Below are 20,483 nucleotides of genomic sequence, written 5' to 3' on the forward strand. Positions count from 1 at the left end.
TAATTTATTTATTTTTTATTTTTTAATCTTAAAAATTTTTGAAACTTGGTTTTAATGTAAAATCTTTCTTGAAACCTGAAATCAGCTTAAAATTCCCGCCCATTATGAATTTCTTAGGACAACATTGGCTCGCTTACCAACAGAGTAGTTGGCAACGCGGTGCTTGTATATTCCGGCAGAATTTTGTGTGGTCACACTATTTTTCTTTAAATCGCTACCATTATTTTTCGATTTGTAAGTTTAAACAATAGGTTTGTGCATCAAAATAGGCTTATTTATTATCGAATAATTAACTTTTTATAAGCCAATTGCAAACAGAATACCAATTACTTGTAAACACAAAAAACAGCTGGTGGCAACAGGTGGTTTGGTCCCCATAGGAATACACGTGCTCAAAACGTGTGGGTTTTAATTGACTTCAATTGACTCGAACAAGTGGAAATGATTCGAAAGGTGCCGCTAATTGTGATCCTGGGCTCAACGGGCACCGGAAAGACGAAACTGTCTTTGCAACTGGCAGAACGCTTTGGAGGAGAGATAATCAGCGCTGATTCCATGCAGGTTTACACCCACCTGGACATCGCCACCGCCAAGGCAACCAAGGAGGAGCAGTCCCGGGCACGACATCATCTCCTGGACGTGGCCACGCCGGCGGAACCCTTCACAGTCACTCACTTTCGCAACGCGGCACTGCCCATTGTGGAGCGCCTGCTCGCCAAGGAAACTCCTCCGATTGTAGTGGGCGGCACGAATTACTACATAGAATCCCTGCTTTGGGATATTCTGGTGGACTCGGATGTCAAGCCGGACGAACACAAAACTTCGGGGGAGCATCTTAAGGATGCCGAACTGAATGCTTTGTCCACCCTCGAGCTGCATCAGCACCTTGCCAATATCGACGCAGGTAGTGCCAACCGTTTTCACCCCAACAACCGGCGCAAGATCATCCGGGCTATCGAAGTGTATCAGAGCACCGGGCAGACTTTGACCCAGATGCTGGCGGAACAGCGGGCACAGCCGGGAGGAAACCGCCTGGGTGGACCCCTTCGCTATCCACACATCGTTCTCCTTTGGTTGCGTTGCCAGCAGGATGTTCTAAATGAACGATTGGATTCCCGCGTAGATGGCATGCTGGCCCAAGGGCTGCTCCCTGAACTACGACAGTTTCACAATGCCCACCATGCTACCACTGTGCAGGCCTATACGTCGGGAGTTCTGCAGACGATTGGCTACAAGGAGTTTATTCCCTATCTGATCCAGTACGACCAGCAGCAGGACGAAAAGATAGAGGAGTACCTCAAAACACATAGTTACAAGCTGCCAGGCCCAGAGAAACTGAAAGAAGGAGGTCTCCCAGATGGCTTGGAACTGCTGCGCACTTGTTGCGAAGAACTAAAGTTAGTCACTCGACGATACTCAAAGAAGCAGCTGAAGTGGATCAACAATCGATTCCTGGCCAGCAAAGATCGTCAGGTGCCGGATCTCTACGAACTGGACACCAGTGATGTGGCAGCTTGGCAGGAGGCAGTCTACAAGCGGGCAGAGACCATCATAGAACGCTATCGAAACGAAGAGGCTTGCGAGATACAACCAATGGCCAAGCGGGAGCATCCTGGAGCGGATTTGGATGAGGAGACTAGCCATTTTTGTCAAATATGCGAACGGCATTTCGTTGGGGAGTACCAGTGGGGACTGCATATGAAGTCCAACAAACACAAGCGAAAGAAGGAGGGACAACGCAAGCGGCAAAGGGATCAGGAAACAATGCTCTCGACGGATCTCGCAAAGAAGCAAAAGGGGGAGAAAGAGGAGGCAGAAGAGGCAGAGCCTCAGCCACCACGCAGCCGAGTCAATGATACTGATAAGGCAATGTAACACTAGACGCGGCTTGGCAATAAATGAACCTACGTAAATTTGAGTCATTTGTTGTTGTTTTGAATCTCAATCCCACCGTTTTGCTGCTGATGCAAGCGGCTTGAGGAGGATCTGATAACCCTACACCTCGCTAATGGGGACCACAGACCGCAGGGGAGGTCGTTGCCTAGCCAGAAAAGCGAAAACGCGTAAACATGTTTGTGCACCGAACAACCAGCCCAGCCCACACAATCGCCATCGCCCACTGACTGATCTCGTCTTTCATTTGCATTTCAGTTGCCAAGCGGTTCAGACGCATTCAGCAATCAGAGAAACCAGACATCAACCATGAGCTCCAACAAGATTGGTGAGTCTGACAGGATCCTTTCGCGTGGATTATCTAAAATTGCTATATCTTCCCCCAGCTCTCCTCAGTGTGTCGGACAAGACGGGCCTGCTCGACTTGGGCAAGAGTCTGGTGGCACTGGGCTTCGACCTGGTTGCCAGTGGAGGCACTGCAACTAGCTTGCGTGGCGCTGGCCTGAAGGTGAGGGATGTCTCTGAGATTACGGGAGCACCTGAGATGCTCGGTGGACGTGTGAAGACGCTGCACCCGGCTGTGCATGCTGGAATCCTTTCCCGCACCACCGACACTGATCTGGCTGACATGCGCAAGCAGGGCTTCGATCTTATCCAGCTGGTGGTCTGCAATCTGTACCCCTTCGCCAGCACCGTAGCCAAGCCTGATGTTACGCTGGCCGATGCCGTGGAGAACATAGATATTGGAGGCGTTACTCTGCTTCGGGCGGCTGCTAAGAATCACCAGCGGGTCACAGTTGTATGCGAAGCAGTCGATTATGATCATGTCCTGTCGGAGTTGAAGGCTTCGGGGAATACCACCGTGGAGACCCGTCAGGCTCTGGCCCTCAAGGCATTCACGCACACCGCCACCTACGATGATGCCATCTCAGACTATTTTAGGAAGCAGTATGGATCGGGAGTGTCCCAGTTACCGCTGCGCTACGGCATGAATCCCCACCAGAAGCCGGCTCAGCTCTACACACAGCTGGCCAAGCTTCCACTGACGGTCCTCAATGCCTCGCCGGGATTCATCAACCTGTGCGACGCCCTCAACGGTTGGCAGTTGGTTAGGGAACTGAAAAAGGCTTTGCAGCTGCCGGCGGCCACTAGCTTTAAGCACGTGTCCCCAGCGGGTGCGGCTGTTGGAGTGCCTTTAAATCCGGCACAGGCCAAGCTCTGCATGGTGGATGATTTGTACGAGCAGTTGACACCTCTGGCTACGGCATATGCTCGTGCCCGTGGAGCCGACCGCATGAGCTCCTTTGGCGACTTTGTGGCCCTCTCTGATGTGTGTGATGCTGTGACGGCCAGGATAATCTCGCGAGAGGTGTCCGATGGTATCATTGCCGCGGGCTACGAGCCCGAAGCTCTGGAGATCCTGAAGAAAAAGAAGAGTGGTGGCTACTGTATCCTGCAGGTAGGACTGATACTTTAATGCCTTATGTTCCTGATTATTAAATTTCAATTTCAATACTTTTAGATGGACCCCAACTACGAACCCTCCCCGGTGGAGCGCAAGACTATTTTTGGCCTGACGCTGGAGCAGAAGCGCAACGATGCCGTCATCGACGCCTCGCTCTTTTCCAATGTGGTGAGCAAGCGTGGTCCTCTGCCCGAAGCGGCTGTGCGGGATCTGATTGTGGCCACCATTGCCTTGAAGTACACTCAGAGCAACTCCGTGTGCTATGCCCGTGACGGACAGGTCGTGGGCATCGGTGCCGGCCAGCAGTCGAGGATTCACTGCACCCGCTTGGCGGGTGAGAAGGCGGACAACTGGTGGCTGCGTCAGCATCCCAGCGTGGCCGGCATGAAGTTCAAGGCTGGTGTGAAGCGGGCGGAGATCTCGAATGCAATCGACAATTACGTAAACGGAACCGTGGGCAAGGACATGCCGCTGTCGCAGTTCCAGGGAATGTAAGTTGTAGAGATTTATCACATATTTGCAGTCTCTCAACCCACTCATTTCTTTATAGGTTCGATAAGGCACCAGTCCAACTGACTAGCGAGCAGAAAGTGGAGTGGTTGAAGCAGCTGAGTGGTGTGGCCCTGGGATCCGATGCCTTCTTCCCCTTCCGTGATAATATCGATCGCGCTAGCTTGGTAAGTTAGTTAGCTGGTATTTTGGAGCTGCTTTATCTGAATTGCTATATTTAATATTCTTCCAGAGCGGCGTCTCCTACATAGCCAGTCCCGCAGGATCCACCAATGATGCTGGTGTCATTGCCGCCTGCGATGAGCACGGTATCATCATGGTCCACACCAATCTGCGATTGTTCCACCACTAGGTTCAACACACTTTTGAGTATACGATTGATTCCCAGTTTTAAGCTATTTCTTTGATTTCCATAAAGTTCAACTTTAAATATAAACTTCTCAAGTCGAATTGTAAAAAATTCTCGGTTCAGTTAATTTTATTTACGTTCTAAACTGAAATCTAAAACCTACGTAGAAAGACATTTTTAAATATGTAGCAAAAGTACATATCTGAAATTTTTGTAGTTGTATTTGAAATATTTTTGATAACATTATTACCGTTTTAAGGATTCTTATAGATATACAAAAACCCTGTTAATCAAACTGCCTTATGACCATTCCAAGCTCAATAAAACCACTTGCCTTTAGTTAGTTAAACGAACGCTGCCTCGACTAAACACTATTTATTTCAAGAATTAGTTTCTATGGAATGTACAGTTCGGTAGCCTATGCCATCTAAACTCCAGATCCTGGCCAGCTCCAAGTCACGGTATCTGCCTAACGGCTACGCTTCCTTCGACAGGCGCCGCGACAATTGCACAAAAAGACGATGAAGGTGACGCAGAATACGATCACCGAGCCCAGGACCAAAGCCACAGAGGTGGTCTGATCATAGGTGGGCGTGGGATCCAGCACGTGCTGCTGCGGCAGCAGCTCGAAGTCGACTAGCACTTGGGTGCCGTTGGGCGGCGGGCAGGGCTGCTGCACAATAATCTCCTGGTGCTGCACCTGAAATTGCGCAATTATATGAGTTTAATTTTTGTCATGGCCATGATAATCCCTTTCAAGCACACCAACCTGCTTATTACGGCACAACTGCAGTCCTGCGGAGTTGGACAATGTCTCGGCACTGTACTCATCCTGCACCAGGACGGGCAGCAGCCAACGTTCCGGCGAAACAAACTGCAACCAGGACCAGAACTGGGCCAGGTTCTGGGGATGCACCAGGTAGCCACCCACTGACGCCACTGCCAGGCTGATGAGCCCGTTGACAATGCTCGCCGAGACCTTGCAGGGCAGCAGGTGGGCACAGAACAGTGCCAATGTCTGAATGAGCGTCAAGTAGAGCAGCATGTAGCCTGTTAATCAATGGGAGAATTAACCAGGGGATAGTGGGAGGTGGTGTCCAAGATAGCTTACCCATATACAAGTATATGCCCGTATCGCTGCTGTTGGAATAGGTGTAAAGTCCCGCCATGCTGTGGGCAGGAAGCAAGTAGGCGAGCCAGATGCAGAGGCTGGGAAACAGGCCCAGGAGACTCTACAAACAAAACAAACACAATATAATGGATTTAAATGTGGTACATGGAGTGCATAACATAGCATATCATATCTAATCTTATCATACCTGAACAACGATATAAAGACTGCGCGTATAGAGTCCCAGGCGTATGTCTCGCTCCGCATGGCGGCGATCCTCCTGCGTGTCGCGAATAGTGAGCATGACCAGTGGCCAGTAGGCTAGCACCATGACGCAATGATGGTATCCCAAGCGGTCGTGGTAGCTCAGCTGTGGATCGGAAGCGGGCACATCCCAGAAGATGCAGCCAATGCAAAGGGACAGGACTGCGGCGGCGATCAGCTTGCTGATCCAGGTGAGCAGTGATCCCGGCTGCTTGTAGCCGGCAAATCTCTTGATCAGGGCGCTGATCTGTCCAAAGAAGCCGGCCTTCATGGTGAAATTCGGCAGCGAGGCGGGCGGCGCGGCTAATGGGGCCTCCGAGTTAATCTGATCCCAGGCGTTGGCCAGAGATTCAATGCGGGCCGAGGACTCCAGCATGGCGGCCGCCGAAAGGTCATCCAGGGTGACCAAATCCACTACAGAAGAACAAATGATTACCAATTCAAGCTGCACTCAATCACTAGTTACTTACAGTAATAGTCCGCTGGGTTCTTGAATGGCGGACATGGATAGCCCAGCTCTCCCATGTGTCGTGGTAGATCCGCTCGACTGCCGGAGAAGACGGTCCTTCCCCCGGAGAGCAGCAGAACGCCGGAACACATGGACAGAATCTCGAAGGTGGGCGGCTGAAGCGTCATGATCACAATGCGACCACCGCTGCACCACTGGCGCAGGTACTCCACCAGGAAGAATGTATCGAAGATATCCATGTTGCTGGTCACCTGATCCAAAATGAGCAGCGACGACTGCGCCAGCAGCTGGCAGGCCACGCTTAAACGCTGCTTCTCCGAGTGGGTCAAAGTGGACACATTGGAGGCACGCACCGTATTCAGCCCCAAATCCTCGATGAGCACATCCATGCGCTCCTCCAGATCGCTGCGATCAATGGGACCTCTCAGCGCGGCATGGAAATTGAGAGTGCACTGGACACTCATCCGTGGATCCAGGGAGGAGACCTCAAGAGCTGGTACGTAGCTGCAGAGTTCCCGCAGTCCACGGCGACTAACCTGCTGTCCGTTGATGAGGATCTCCCCACCCAGACGTTCAGTCAATCCCGCCAAGCACTCGGCCAGGGCACTTCCCTCCCGCTGCGATGTGGCCATGATGGCGAACAGATCCCCCGCCTTGGCCTGCATCGAAACACCGCGCAGGCAGGGATTCACATCGAGGCAGTGCACCTGGATGTTCGGGTAGATCAGGCCCATGCCCGACTGCTTCCTGCTGCCCGGGTTGTGACCATTTCCATTGCCATACTGCCTGGAGCTGCCGTACAGTCGGGCCTCATTGTAGTCGTAGCCCATCCCGCCACCGCCATCCACCTGGCTCAATCCGGCTCCCAGGAGATCCGCCTCGCTGTGCGACCTGTGACCGTAGTGCTTCCCGTACTGCTGCTGATGCTGCTGCATCTGATGGTGGTGCTGACCCACCGCAATACTGGCCCGGCTGTTGGCCTGCCGCAGGGCAGCCATCGGGACACCGCCTCCTCCGATCTGAGCCCGCGACTCAGGACGCGAGTGCGGCATGCCGCCGATGGCACGGAAGTCGGACTCGCTGCGATACTTCCGGAGATTGGGCGGCACTCGACTGCGGGTTGTCTCGTTGTCGCTGCTATCGTAGCCACTGCTCCCGGCTCCAGCCGGTGCACCCGAGCTATCCCGAAAGGCGCGGTTCACTCGTCCTCGCACTCCGCCCAGGGCACTGGAACCACCATGGCCATGACCCGGTCCCGCACCCGGACCCGGACCAGGACGATGCGAGCGCTGCGATCCAGCATTCGGCGGAAAGACGCGCGGCAGTCCGAACTTCAAGTATGTGTACATATTTGAGCCCAAGGGAGATCTGAAAGGATTAGGTATTGTCGGGTATATAGTATAATATATACTGAAAACGTTTAAATCTTATTCTTAAATGTATAGATATTTATATTAGCTTATTATATTAATGTGTTTTTGTACGTAACCAAAATGCTCAAGTGCTGAGATCATAGTCCGGAACTATTAACGCTTGATTATGCTTAATAATTGTTTATTTAAATAATGTATGAGATTACTCACTTGGGTCCGTAGCGCGGATGGTTTAAGATTGATTGAACTGTGGTATCGCGTAGCTGGAAGTTTCCATATGGCAGCGGTGATTTGTCCGACGAGCCCAGAGCCGAATCGGTGAAGTCAGAGTTCAGGTTTTGCCTACGGATGGGATGGGATGGGGGTATTTGTATTGCTCGTTGTGGAGGATGGAAAGCGTCGTAGAGAGCTGCACTGGGCGGCTGCAGTTGCGGTCAGCTAGACATGATTGGTGGGCTTGGCCGTGGGCTCTTCAATTAGCCATTTATGGCATTTGAACTTCCGTCCACTGCGGTTAAATCAACCGTCAAAACTTCGATGGGCAGGTGCGGCTTCCAGCCAGTGGTTACCCAAGCTACTCCCCCTTGCTGTTCCTCCAGTGACCACACCCAGGTCTCGAAATGGGGTTCCCCCACCGTTACCCACTCAATCACTCACCTGTAGATGGACCAGGCGTGCAGATCCTCGGATGCCGCCGGTGGCAGTGGGGTATTGGGTCCGTGGGGCACCGAGTAGCGGCGCTCCTCGCGTGACATCTTCTTGCCGCTCGAAAAGTTGCTCAGCTCCATGATCTGCCGGAAAGCACACGGATCGGGTTAGAGAGTTCGGGCCAAAATACTAAGCTAATTCCGACTTAAAGTGGGTCAAGAATGACGCGAGAATGGCTGCGCCATTATTACTCATAATTGGCGGGAATTAACCTAATGACAATGCCCACATATATCCACACGCAGCGCCAGTTGGAGTCGATGTTGGATTCGGATTTGGATTCGGAATCGGAGTGGCATATTCACAACCATTGTCATGACAAAAGCGGAAATGGTGTCGTATATGAGGCCAGGCGAACTTAAGACACCCTAACAAAGACCTATTCCAAAATTTGATGGATACTTATCTACTTTTCAAAATAAATAAGTCATAATAAATAATGCTTGTGCTGTATTTATTAACTTGCTACCACGGGCTTCTTTTGTAATTGTGCAATATCATATTTATTTTTTGGGTGTCTTAAACCGAGCAGGTGCATAAAAGCCAAGACAATGCTGGCTAATCGGGTGTTGTCTTTCAGATTTCCAGCTCCGTATCTTGAGGAAATCCAAAACGCCGGGCGGTAGAACAAAGCGCAGCTCATTTGGACACGGCCTCTGGGTTTTTAATTGCCAATGCAAGCCACCCCCCGCCCAAAAAAAAAGGTAGCAAAAATCCATGCAAATGAACCAATGTTTGCTCGGCAGCATTATGCAATGCTAAGGGAACGAAAGGCAAACAAACTAATGCAACTGTTGTCGCCGGATTGTGTGGACGCCAAATGGATGCAGTGCAGCGAGCCGTGCGGATTTCCGTTTTGCCAGCCGCAGAAATTACGTATGGCAGCTACTCAAGTGTTCTACGAGTGCGGCGAAAGTGAGTGGTAAGATACTTCACATTCACGTCCACTTCCAACTCCAAGCTCCAAACCATATTCGTAATGGCAAGCTCCACTAGACAGTCGCCGAAAGTGAAGTTGGGATTGGGATTTGGGCTTGGGGTCTTGGTATTGGAACTGGGACTGGGGGGCGGTGCCCAGAAGAAGAAAGCTTGGCGCTTGGATTACGGCAATGCTTTCGCCCATCTCTCTACTAAGAGATAACTTTAAGATTTTAAACATTGTTGCTGCGGAACTCGGCTGGTGTATTATCACTTTTAATTGCGTGTTAAATTCGCTTTAATTAAAATCACCACTTGTGGCATAATCGCATAAACGGATATTCCTCGCCGTTCAACGCATTTTACTCGATTTGGTTTGTCTGCCAGCGCGTTTTTGTTTATTATTATCATTTCTTTCCCTCATACAATTATGTGCCTCTGTTTTTTCCGCGGCCGTAACCGTTTTTGCCTGGTTTCAGCTTTTGGCCAGCACTTGGCTCACACCGAGTGAAAGTGGAAGTCAGCTAAGGGGGCCTTAATACCCGCGAGAGTGCCTGATACAGTTCAGGCATCCCATCCCAACCCGTGGCAAGTTGCCTAACAGATATGCAGTCCCAGATAGTGGTACTTACCATATGCACTAAAAACTATCTGCAAACTAACTAGGCTACTAAGGTGTTTACTCATTATATATCCTTCAGGATATATTCCAATTCAGATTGATTTCCTTCTAATTAATCTATGCCCATCATTCGTAACTTTTCTCTGAATTGGGAACTCCTACATTCGTTATTTCTCCCAGTGTACCCACACTGCAAACTGGGCAATGTCTATATGGGCCGTAAAGAAGAAAGAGATGTTCGGCATTTAAAAGCGTCGCTTTGTAATGAATGAATGGTATTGGGGGCAATGATACGGCTGCGACCAAGACGGCGGCATTGATTTATGCGATCACGATGCTCCGGTGACGCGGCAGCCGATATCTAAGTATCTCGCAGTACGCGTATCTATATCTATGTCCATTGTTCGCACAAGTGCGTGAAGCAAAAACATTGCGAGTGGCGGCTAAAAACCGACAGCTGACAGCGAAGGAAAGTGAAGAAATGATTAAAGTGACTTTTAGTTTTTAGCTAAAGTCTCGCACTTGCGTTATAAACTATCAAAAACGAGCTCATTATGTTGTGTTTATTAGTAATTGAGTGGGTAAAAAATTACCACTGATTGATTCAATTGTTTGTTTAAATGGTACAACACTTTTGAAAGAGTATTACTTGCACAGGTACACCAATAAGCATTTTGTTAAACTTTTTGGAGATCTAGTGCAATACGTTGTTGGTGTTTTATAACTTAAGATTGCTTACCAAGCTGTTATCATCATAAACAAAGCTGAAAACTTCTGCATCAGCACGTTCTAGATTTTCTTAAAATGCAATGTTGACATGGCCAAAAATTCCGTGTTGTTACGTTTTGCGATAACTATAATCTTAATGAAAATAAGTGGAACATATAAAAATTAGTTACTTATTGTTTTTTCGTTAGCTCTTGGGTGGCATTCCGCACCTAACTGTCTGCTGGCCAAGCCTTAGGCGCCTTTATCAGATTGCCGTTCTCGATTCTTGGCAAACAACTGGACGCAGCTGTGGCCAAAATACAGGCAAGTTCCGCTGCAGTTGCAACTGCAGTCTGGCCGGAATTATATCACAGTCTCGATTAGCTTATGGCCAATTGGGTCGCTCGATCGTTGCATGATCGGTCAGATCGGACAGAAACTAAAGCCGCAGCTAGCGGATATTTGCCTGTCAACGAGGCCGGCTGCTGCGGCTGCTGGCTGGTGTGAATAAGTCACAGTGCGCTAAATAATGGGCCAACGGTTATTGGCAATAGCTTAGCACTCTATTGGCCGATTAGGCCAATTGCCAGCCAGCTGTCGTCTGTTGGTTGTCGCCTGACTTGGCCAATATGTTGCATATGCAGACGGCAGAGTCCCGTTGCTGTCAGTCTGCATTCCCGTTGGCCACGATGTGGAGAATCTAGCGATACATGCGTCAGTTGACAAGTCGAGAACCGTTCGCTGTTGCAGTTGCTGCAGTTGCACTCACATGACCATTTATGCAAAACTGCAGTTAGACACGAGCTGCGACGACCACGACAACTGGGACTCCTCCTTCGGCTTTTCGGTCACTGATCGCCGGCTTGTGCGCACATTTTATGATTTAATGGAGCGCGCCCAAGTGGCTTTCAAGTGGTTCCCGGCCATAACAATTTGTTGCTCTCTCTCTTGGTTCAGGCTTTTGTGGCATGGCACTTGAAAGATTGCGAGTTGTGCGAGTGATTGAGCTGCAAACGAGACCTGACCTGCGGTTCAACCAGCTTCAACTCCAACTCCAGCATTGTCCATTTCCATTCCCACGCAAAAGCCAATTAAATTGGGTTGCTGGGCTCTTCATTTCACTGGAACCAAAACTGGTTCCCTGGACGTGTAGTCAACAGGTGAAGAGGTGGGTCAGCCTCCCTCCCATATCAAAAGCGGCCACCTGATTGCCGCTGACAGCCTGACGAACTGACTCAGTGACCAAGTGACTAACTGAGAGACTGGGAAAACCACTAGCCAGCTAAGATCTCGCTGTGAAAGTGAAACTCTTGTGGCATAATTTGTAGCTGCTGCGGCACACGGGGCGTATGATAAATGCCTACAAAATATTTTGCGACTGCCCCAAAGTGGGTCACAGTTGCAGTTTTGTAATTTGCGATTATTAAAGGAGGGGAAACTGCATACACAACGAAGCTGGCATGCACTTAAAGTCATAAAGTTTTATTTAACTGGGAAAAAGTTAACAGAATATGAAAAGGCAAAAGCATAAATTAGTGGAGCATAAGGTTAAATCAAAGAAATCAGAAAGTTTATGCCTAATTTACCTTTTAAATATTTAATTAATTGATCAAATTATAAAAACCATCATCATATAAACAGTTAATTGTCAATATAAAAAAAGAAAATAAGAACCATTTAAAAAAATATGTATACTTCATGCTGAAAACTTGTTTACAACCGAGATTTTCTTGATAACTTTGGAATTCTTCTCATAAAGTTCTTAAGATGAACTCAAACAGAAATAAAGATGTGAGTCCCTGATTGCATAGGATGCTTTCCATTAAATAAGTATTTAATGCCCCATGTGAATCATTAAAAATCACACAAAATTCTAAAAAAAACCGCAGAATGCAAAGTCACATATGTGTTAAGCCAAAAACCCGACCGAATCACGTATGCAGATATATTTAGACACATTTGCAGCGCCAAAAAGTTGAAATACTCTACTGAGGACCGCAGATATATATGCAGTTGGCAGAAGGGCGTGGCCGGCAAAAGGGGCGGGCAACGAGAGCCGATTTCCAGAGCTGACTAATGCCATAGCCAGATGCAAATTAATAATAAACAAATTAAATGATCGGAGCCCGTGGCCAACATTCCTCGCTTCATTCCGACGACAAAGCGGTTTGTTGAACTTGCTCGTCGTCCGGTTCGAAAAAGATGAAATTTTTTGTGATTATGCCTTGGGAGGAAAGGCATCCGAGACGACTTGTTTTGTGCGAGTGTGTGTGCGTGTTAATTGAACACTCGGGTTCCAGAGATTTTCGTTGGGGGTTTTGTTTGATTTTTAGCACGTTTTTTTGTGCCCAATCGTTGTCGCTGCTGGCCGGCAAAAGCCAGTATGCAAATTGCTGGCCACGTTGTGCGATAGATGCTCATGTTATACCACTGGCCTCCATGGCGGATGAGCGACAGTCACTCAGTCAGTCAGCCAGTCAGTCAAAGAGCAGACGAGCACGCAGCGAGGAAATCTTCGAGATGCCACAGCTCTGCGACTTGTGAAAGTTTCGGCTGCGTAAATTGATTATGAGTGGGTAAACGTCGAAACGACGAAATTCGGGCAGAGATGGGCACCAGGCCCAGCAGGTGAATGGGTGCACAGCGAGAAAAATAAATAATAAATAATAATAAATAAATATATAATAAATAATGTTTAGTAGTAAGACGGTTTTGTGAAATTACTGGTTACTAAGATTTTTCCAAGTCGCTGAGCTATTGATTGATTTAATATAGCTCACAAGCTACTGTCAACAAATGCTGCGAGAACTAGAAGAAAAAATGATTAATTAAACACTGACTAATGGCAAACCAAAGCCGCTGGAGCTGACCCGTTTTGTGAGCAAACTAATGAATCTGGCCCACAAATCGCTATCAAATTGGGCAATATCCGCGGCAGGGGCATAACCAGAAATGAGTTAACCGACTAGCCGGCAGAAATGCGAGCACAAGAATTCCGCTGACTGTGACCCCAAAAAGTCGAGCTAATGTCATGCCGTCAACGAATATTCGTCATGGCTGCATAGCCCCCACCACCTAAACCACCGGCAATACCACCGCGTATTTCAGCGGTTCGGATCGGCTTTCAGTTTCCAGCGCTTCAGCGTGGAGCGTTCAGTTTTCAGTTTTGCGGTTAGAAAACTCAGGCAAGGTCAGTTTTATTAATTGCCCAAACGGAATACGAAACTTTGCCACAGTTTCGGGCATCTTTACAGGCAATTAACGCCGAGCAGAAAACCAAAACAAATCCCCAGCCCCTCGACTAAAAACCGAGTCGAAACAAAACACTTTCCTGTATTGCGAAAGACTTGTGAAAGTGGCCAACAATTGTGGGTAAAAATTTGCATGCCAATGCCGATCCCGCCGCTCCCCATTTGCTCCTCCGCCTCCGCGGAAACACGTGTGCTGCCACCAGGCTAATTGACATAAATTCCATGGCAAACCGAACGAAAACAGAAAAATGGCAATTTTTCCCTGCGTTGCCATTGCATGCATAAAAATGCGACAGACGGGCGTATTTGGCCAAATTCCCGAACACACCCAGAGACCCAAAGACACACAGCAACTGGGTCTTATGGGCGCCAGCTCCACACCCAACGAAAATGGTCAAAAAGTGTTGAATTTTGTGGTAAGAGATTTCTATACCATACATTACAAGAAGAAATTAGCTTCAAATTGGCAGAATCACATTTATTTTCGCAGTTTGAAACACAAAGAAAATCTACATGGGTAGCCTTCTTGAGGGAATGAGCTATTTCTCGCAGTGCACATTGTGGGGGCCAAGTACATATGTGACATGGTTTTTAAGACCAATTTATTCGGCTCACGTCCAATCAAATAAGGTCTCATCTGCGACTCAGACTGCCACTATTCTGATTCTATGTCAGCGGCATGTCTGAACCGTGTCTGTGAACTTGGAGTGAAATGAATTGGAGTTCTCTTTTTACGGCCGTAAAAGTCACGAAGTGTGTGTAGCCTGAAATGTACTTTCTTCGCCTAATTATGCAGCTGTTCTGCTTCTGCGGCTTCTTCTTCGTTTACGTCTTCAGCTATGCTGTGTTAATTTAATTACAATAAAAAGTAAATTAACTCAGTGTGGCCCAGCAGCGTATCTATCAATGCCCACAATTTTCATGGTCGCAGCTTTTAATGGCCCCGCAGCTGGAGAGATTGCCTATGCAAGTGGGAAATTTCGAATTTGCATTTCCTGCTCGTTGAGTTTTCACTTTGCCAGCGACCAAGGGTCTCCGTCTCATCATCATCATCATCATCATCATCATTCCAATGGCCCGCCGCTGACTTCATCCAGTCGGCTATCATTAAATGCAATGATTCATCCATCCATCCGTCGGAATAACCAGCGACTAAGTTCAATTGAAAAAGAGCATACACATATGGAGGACTCGGGCCGAGAGAACAAGAACAAGTTTTGGCCAACTAGATGCAGCCACACCTATGGAGAACCGATCAGAAAACCAGCCCAGACCCAAGACAAAGACCAGATCCCATATACCCGATGCCAGATACCACCAACACCCCACTCCGGATCCGAACTCACCACAAAGCCATAACTGACAATCAATTCAACTTAAGCTGGCTCTTTTCCGCGCCTTGGTCTTTTTGTCTAAACTCCGCGTTGCTGTCTTAAGTCTTTTGATTTGTTTTCCTTTTTTTTCTCAGTTTCTGTATTTGTTTTCTTCTGGACTGGAATTGAAATTGTCGAAATTGAATTACGATCGCTGCCAGTCGGTCCGCTTCTAAACGCTTTTTTCTCTCTGCCCTGAAATAGCTTGATATCTTTTTTTCGGGAGGCCCGAACAGCAGCCACAAATCATGGAGCCCCGTTAGCGGTCATAATAATACTGTTAACTAATTTACGCCACAAAAAAACGGCGGCAAAAAGCGACGACAATGGGAAAATCAAGAAAAACAATCCAGCAAGTCAGCTCGAAGAAGCAGCAATCATTTTGGAACTTTTTCAATGAGCTTGGCCATGGCTTTAACAGCATTCTAACGGTCCGGTCAACATGACATGGCTAATTAGGTGCGAGATTCAGTGAAATGGACCCCAAACGGAGGCTGGGAATTTGCATTGCGAAGGGCCAAAGGCATTAGCTTGACAATGATCTGAGAATGGTGCTAAAGGCCCAAATTATTCCAATGGCCAAAATCTCGATTGGCCCGCAGGTCATTTTCGATGAGAAATCAAGTTCCGCGGCACGAAATTTTGAAAGTGATTGTGAGCGCAGATTGGCAGCTGCATCGAAATTGCAAAATGAATGTGAAAGTTGCTTAGCCGCGTGGTTATTCTTTATGAGTCGATATAGGAAGAGTACACACCGGAATAAAGTATTTGCCTCTACCCAGCAAAAAATGTCTTTCAGACCTGTTATGGCTTTCACATCTTGTTCGAAATTAAATCCATTGCTCTTCGGGTCATCGAAATACGTGACAAACTCCATAATTTAATCATATATTACAATGTAAATTATAGAAATGAGTAGATTAAATTGAATGGTTATATAAAGACAAAGTCTTTTGCATTTTGGCAAAAAAGAACCCATAATTCTAAGCGGCATAAAAAATTATTTATGTGCTTGAAGTATAAACATAAAAACAAATAATGGCTATAGTGCTCGATCGTAAGTTTAAGGCTGTTTTTACGAGGAAATGACCAGACCAAGACCAGGCATCTGCGGGTAGAGCAAACAACCAGCGATCCCCGGAGAGCTAAGAACCCAGCTCCGCAAAGAGGCAATGGCAAAGGCAAAGACAGCCGGCCAAACAAACAAACAAACTGAAACTTGTATCTGTGAGATACACACTGGCACACAGCGAGAAACTCCATAATGATATGTGATATAAAAATGTTGGAAATACTAAACAAAATATAAAATATTTTGAATTTGTTTCTAACAGTTTACTAAAATATTAAATAAATTTGTTAAATTCAATCGAAACAAGGATCTATTTTTTCACTCTTTAGCATAAACAGCCATTTGATGAAAAAAAAGGATAAATATTTAAAATATGATATATTGCTTGTATATTAGATTTATTTCTCGCTATTTTTTCCTGTGCAGCGGAGCAGTGAGCTGCAGAGAAAATAAAAGACAAGACAAACCGAGCCGAGTCGAGTTGAGTTGAGCAGCAGGCACTTGGCTGTTTGAGCGACTCCGGCTTTGGCTGGCACTTGGGTTCTGGTTTTGGCTTCGAGTTGGAGTTCCACTTTGGATCGGTTGCGTTCTGCAGGGCGCTGAGCGCAGGGAGAGCGGCAAAGAAGTGCTGGCAGTGGCAGTGGTGGATGGAGTGTGGGCTAAGATACATTTGCTAGACAAAACCCGCTCGCGGGATCTTTGACCTGCGATGGTGACGACCGCGCGAGCAGAACAGAACAGAACAGAAGAGGGGGGAGTACGAAAAACAGAAGAACCAGAAGGTATTAGTATTAAACCCAAAGGAATGGAACGTGGAGCGTGGTGGATACTCGTCGGTTTCATTTGGTTCGAGGTGGCAAGTGCTGCCGTTGGCCTAATACAATTAACAGTAAATACCAGTTGGCCAGTTGGACTCTAATTAGCCGCTCGGCGACACTCATTCATAACTTGGGCAAAACACTTACATTACAATGTCGATCTGCTGGCTACACCGATGTCTGCATATTTTATATAGACCATATAGGCACTGCTCCACACACACACACACACTCACGTCACTTGAATATTTGCCACTTTTTTCCTTTTATATTTTTTTGTATCTATTGGATATTCCGCGAGTCAACAAATAACCACATTTGCATGCACTTCCCGGTGGCCATTAAAAATATTCGCCTTTGCACAGATATATGTGTGTATATTATAGCCCGTTAAGCCGTGAATATTTCAATTAGGTTTACAAAAGCGTTTAATGTGTTTTCATATTTTTTGTTATTTTCCGCTGGGAACAGTGTGTTAGGGGGCCGCCAGAAAAAGTCGAATCGACGCGAACCGCGGATCGGTGGAGGCAACTCTCTCGGAGCTCGGCTCGCAGCGAACTGATCTGAACTTGGCCTCGGCCGCCATCTTAGCCCGCTTGCTTCGCCTGGAAGCGAGTTGGCCGGAGAGAGCCGCCTTCCAGCCGGAGCGGAGCGGATCAAACCAAGCCAATTGGAATGGCCTCTGTGGGCAAGCAACAGTTTCAGTTCAGTTGGAACAGAGCGCTCAGTTGGTGAGGACGTGTTCGCGGTCTACAGAAGAATATATTAATAAAGTATCTAAAATATCTAGAATGTATTAAAGTTTTTTGAATTCGTATACAAAATAAATGCACAATATTTGTAGGATTTTTTCTAATCGTTTATCGCGTAAAATTTTAGTTTCCGGTTTTAACAAAATACCAATTTATAACCAAGAATCTATATATCCCCATCTCACTTGTACACTCTTGATATTCTCTCTTCCCTCCCTGGAACTGGAAATCAGCTCCTAACAAATCACTCTTGAGTGACGAACGGAGTGTTTTTGGAACGAAGAGCACGAGAAGTATAAACAAACAAAAGCGGCTCTCCCAGCGGTGGCTATGAAAATGATCGGCAGCGACTACGTACTGGAAGCCCACAACATTTTCCACACCACCGAGGTACGTTCTCTTCAGACTCGTGAAAACCCCCTGCTATTAAACCTTTATTGTTTTCTTTTTGGCCTAAACAACAGGTGGATGGTGGTGGCTGTTTCAATGGAGCCGGCAATTCGGCCCTGGTGCTCAAAGGCGTCAATCTGACCGTGCACAGTGGCGAGGTTATGGCCATTCTGGGCTCGAAGGGTATATTTTTATTTACATTTTTTTTTAAATAAAATATTAATAGTTGTACCAATTTTAGGAAGTGGCAAGAGAGCACTTTTAGATGTTATTTCTAGACGTGCCGATGGAGGAACTCGTGGTCAGGTGCTACTCAATGGATCTCCGCTTTCCAAGGCATTGTTCCAACAGAGATGTGGCTATGTCACCCAATCCTGCACCTTTGTTCCTGGTCTTACGGTGGCCCAAACACTACACTATACCCCCACTATAGTGAGTAGAATTATACATATTTCTAAAGGATAATGAATATGAGTAGAATTAAATACCCAATCTCTTCTTAGTTAAGTGGCTATCTGAAGAGTTCCAAAGTGCGGCAAGTGCTGGCCGATTTGGCCCTTTCCCAAGTGGCGCACAAGAGAGTGGAGTATCTTAACATCAGTGAGGCGCGTCGTTTGGCCATTGGAATACAGTTGGTCAGAGATCCTGGTAAGATTATTGATATATCACAAGGATTCCTTAAATAATAAAAATTTTCTTCTAGTCATGCTATTGCTGGATGAGCCGACCCATGGCCTGGATCCCTTGAGTGCCTATCTGCTGATATCAATTTTGTCCAACACGGCCAAGAAGACGGGCTGCGGAATTCTTTTGTCGCTGGAGAAGCCTCGCTCCGATGTGTTCCCATTCTTGGATAGAGCACTATTCCTCTGCCTAGGCGGAGTGGTCTACTCAGGAGGCACTCGTGCCATGCTGGAGTACTTCCATGGCATCGGATTCCCTTGTCCTCAGCTCGAGAATCCTTTGATGTACTATCTCTGCCTGTCCACTGTGGATCGTCGTAGTCGCGATCGATTCCTGGAGTCTAGCCAGCAGATCGAGGCGCTGGTGGAACGTTTCTCCCGGGAAACACCGATCTCTGATGCCCCTCTAAACAACATGGGATCTGGCAAAGTGCCCCTGGCATATGGAAAGCCTGGAGAGCTTAAAGTTTGGGTTATGTTGTATCTGTAAGTTAAGCTTTAACTTCAATTTTCCCAATATTTTATTGATTTATATTTAAGGAAACTGCTGGCATCAACCTTCTCCTGTGGACTCGTTGGTATGAAGACACTATTTCTGCGCCTTTTGCTACTTCCTTTGGCTTTAAGCATCCTATGGGCATTTTACACAGATGTCGGGGTAAGACAATCAATTATGACACATTTAACGCATAATTAATCCTAATTTTTTAGGACGATTCCCATGGATTCTTCACCAAAAACGGCATGATCCTCAATATTTTGGGGTTGTCGTACGGTTGTGGAATTTTGACTACCATATCTCTATGTAAGTTTCGATTTTCATTTCAAGTTAAAGCTGTCTAAGCATCTTTTACCATAGTTCCCATTTGGCGCAAAAAGTTCTCGCAGGATACTCCAGAGGGTCTCTATTCGGGCACCACTCTACTGATTGCCTACAACTCCGTGTCCATACCATTCTCCGCCGTATCTGCCGTCATAGCCAGTTGTGTTCTGTATCCGTAAGTTCCACTACTCTGGGTATCGGACTCGAAAGTATATGACTATTTCTTCCAGTCTGTTGTTGGATGTGAAGTACAACAATGGTACTGTCTTCGCCTACTTGCTAGTGGCCCTGTGGTCCAGTTTTGTGCTGGCTGAACAGCTCACGATCGCGTTTCTTTTGGTGGTCAAGATTCCCTTCAACGCAGCCATTGCGGTGACCTATGTCCTTGTCAAAAGTATTGCACTGGCTAGTGGAACTGTGCGGTGAGTAAAGCTGTCTTCATTCTATAGTTGGAGTTACTTGAGGTGTTTGTACCATTAGCTCCTTCAAGGGACTTCAACCTTGGCTGCAGGACAGCACGAAGGGCACTCACACACGCTACGCATCCTCATTGCTGCACAGCATCGCCTTCCAGTCGAGGAAACTCAACTGCACTCCCACCGCCTCTGTGATCTGTCCCAAACCAGCGGATTTCATGCACGAGCGACTTGGACTGCCGGATCCCGATGTAAGTGGGATAATAATATGGTAGCTTATCGGATCATTATATCGTTTATCGCACAGGAAACCATCGATGTGGCCGCTTCCTGCGCTTTTGCTGTAGGCTTGGCCGCCTTTAATATGCTGGTTTACCTATTTCCAATGCCTAGATGTGTTCGCCAGAAATTTAAGGACTAAGGATTCAAATATCATCTTTCCAAGTTTTCACTAGACTTAACTTTAATCTAATAAAATATTCTCATTGTATCTATTTAAAAGTACAAACATTTGT

General features: G+C 47.1%; 4 protein-coding genes across 6 annotated transcripts; 3 read left to right on the forward strand and 1 right to left on the reverse strand.

The window, feature by feature from the left end:
* Nucleotides 1-218: 218 nt before the first annotated feature.
* On the forward strand, nt 219-4,570 carry LOC6607828 (bifunctional purine biosynthesis protein PURH). Its single transcript, XM_002032550.2, has 6 exons — nt 219-234; nt 2,152-2,221; nt 2,280-3,352; nt 3,416-3,849; nt 3,909-4,035; nt 4,101-4,570. The coding sequence occupies exons 2-6, from the start codon at nt 2,203-2,205 to the stop codon at nt 4,218-4,220; spliced, it is 1,773 nt and encodes a 590-aa protein (XP_002032586.1). The 5' UTR covers nt 219-234; nt 2,152-2,202; the 3' UTR covers nt 4,221-4,570.
* LOC6607827 (tRNA dimethylallyltransferase) lies at nt 259-1,922 on the forward strand. The gene has a single exon (XM_032723394.1). The coding sequence runs from the start codon at nt 442-444 to the stop codon at nt 1,873-1,875; it is 1,434 nt and encodes a 477-aa protein (XP_032579285.1). The 5' UTR covers nt 259-441; the 3' UTR covers nt 1,876-1,922.
* LOC6607829 (ATP-binding cassette sub-family G member 8) lies at nt 4,558-17,459 on the reverse strand. The gene is made up of 8 exons (XM_002032551.2): nt 17,052-17,459; nt 8,092-8,225; nt 7,645-7,776; nt 6,063-7,429; nt 5,537-6,006; nt 5,329-5,449; nt 4,987-5,267; nt 4,558-4,917 (listed from the first exon to the last, which is right to left on the reverse strand). Exons 2-8 carry the CDS (start codon nt 8,220-8,222, stop codon nt 4,687-4,689), a joined length of 2,733 nt encoding a protein of 910 aa, XP_002032587.1. The 5' UTR covers nt 8,223-8,225; nt 17,052-17,459; the 3' UTR covers nt 4,558-4,686.
* Nucleotides 17,460-17,617: 158 nt separating this feature from the next.
* Nucleotides 17,618-20,469, forward strand: LOC6607830 (ATP-binding cassette sub-family G member 5). 3 transcript variants are annotated; one of them, XM_032721816.1, is made up of 12 exons: nt 17,618-17,635; nt 17,890-18,046; nt 18,121-18,229; nt 18,288-18,478; nt 18,550-18,694; nt 18,750-19,215; nt 19,270-19,387; nt 19,441-19,534; nt 19,589-19,727; nt 19,783-19,974; nt 20,033-20,219; nt 20,276-20,469. In XM_032721816.1, the coding sequence occupies exons 2-12, from the start codon at nt 17,987-17,989 to the stop codon at nt 20,387-20,389; spliced, it is 1,815 nt and encodes a 604-aa protein (XP_032577707.1). In that variant the 5' UTR covers nt 17,618-17,635; nt 17,890-17,986; the 3' UTR covers nt 20,390-20,469. The 3 variants fall into 3 exon arrangements, with proteins under 3 accessions (XP_032577707.1, XP_032577706.1, XP_002032588.2); XM_032721815.1 differs by having other exon boundaries at nt 17,619-17,677; XM_002032552.2 differs by lacking the exon at nt 17,618-17,635 and having other exon boundaries at nt 17,745-18,046.
* Nucleotides 20,470-20,483: the final 14 nt, after the last annotated feature.

The sequence above is a fragment of the Drosophila sechellia genome, chromosome 3R, assembly GCF_004382195.2.
Source record: "Drosophila sechellia strain sech25 chromosome 3R, ASM438219v1, whole genome shotgun sequence".
NCBI classification, from domain to species: domain Eukaryota; kingdom Metazoa; phylum Arthropoda; class Insecta; order Diptera; family Drosophilidae; genus Drosophila; species Drosophila sechellia.

What these genes read in the sequence shown, in the direction of transcription:
- LOC6607827 (XM_032723394.1), top strand. Translation starts at nt 442, where the DNA reads ATGATTCGAAAGGTGCCGCTAATTGTGATCCTGGGCTCAACGGGCACC.
- LOC6607828 (XM_002032550.2), top strand. An exon ending in GTGGCTACTGTATCCTGCAG is followed by an intron (nt 3,353 to 3,415) that starts GTAGGACTGATA and finishes CAATACTTTTAG; the next exon opens with ATGGACCCCAACTACGAACC. An exon ending in ATATCGATCGCGCTAGCTTG is followed by an intron (nt 4,036 to 4,100) that starts GTAAGTTAGTTA and finishes ATATTCTTCCAG; the next exon opens with AGCGGCGTCTCCTACATAGC.
- LOC6607829 (XM_002032551.2), bottom strand. Translation starts at nt 8,222, where the DNA reads ATGGAGCTGAGCAACTTTTCGAGCGGCAAGAAGATGTCACGCGAGGAG. An exon ending in CACGCCTGGTCCATCTACAG is followed by an intron (nt 7,777 to 8,091) that starts GTGAGTGATTGA and finishes TCCCATCCGTAG; the next exon opens with GCAAAACCTGAACTCTGACT. An exon ending in GTCTTTATATCGTTGTTCAG is followed by an intron (nt 5,450 to 5,536) that starts GTATGATAAGAT and finishes TTTTGTTTGTAG; the next exon opens with AGTCTCCTGGGCCTGTTTCC.
- LOC6607830 (XM_032721816.1), top strand. Translation starts at nt 17,987, where the DNA reads ATGAAAATGATCGGCAGCGACTACGTACTGGAAGCCCACAACATTTTC. An exon ending in TACACTATACCCCCACTATA is followed by an intron (nt 18,479 to 18,549) that starts GTGAGTAGAATT and finishes ATCTCTTCTTAG; the next exon opens with TTAAGTGGCTATCTGAAGAG. An exon ending in CATTTTACACAGATGTCGGG is followed by an intron (nt 19,388 to 19,440) that starts GTAAGACAATCA and finishes CTAATTTTTTAG; the next exon opens with GACGATTCCCATGGATTCTT.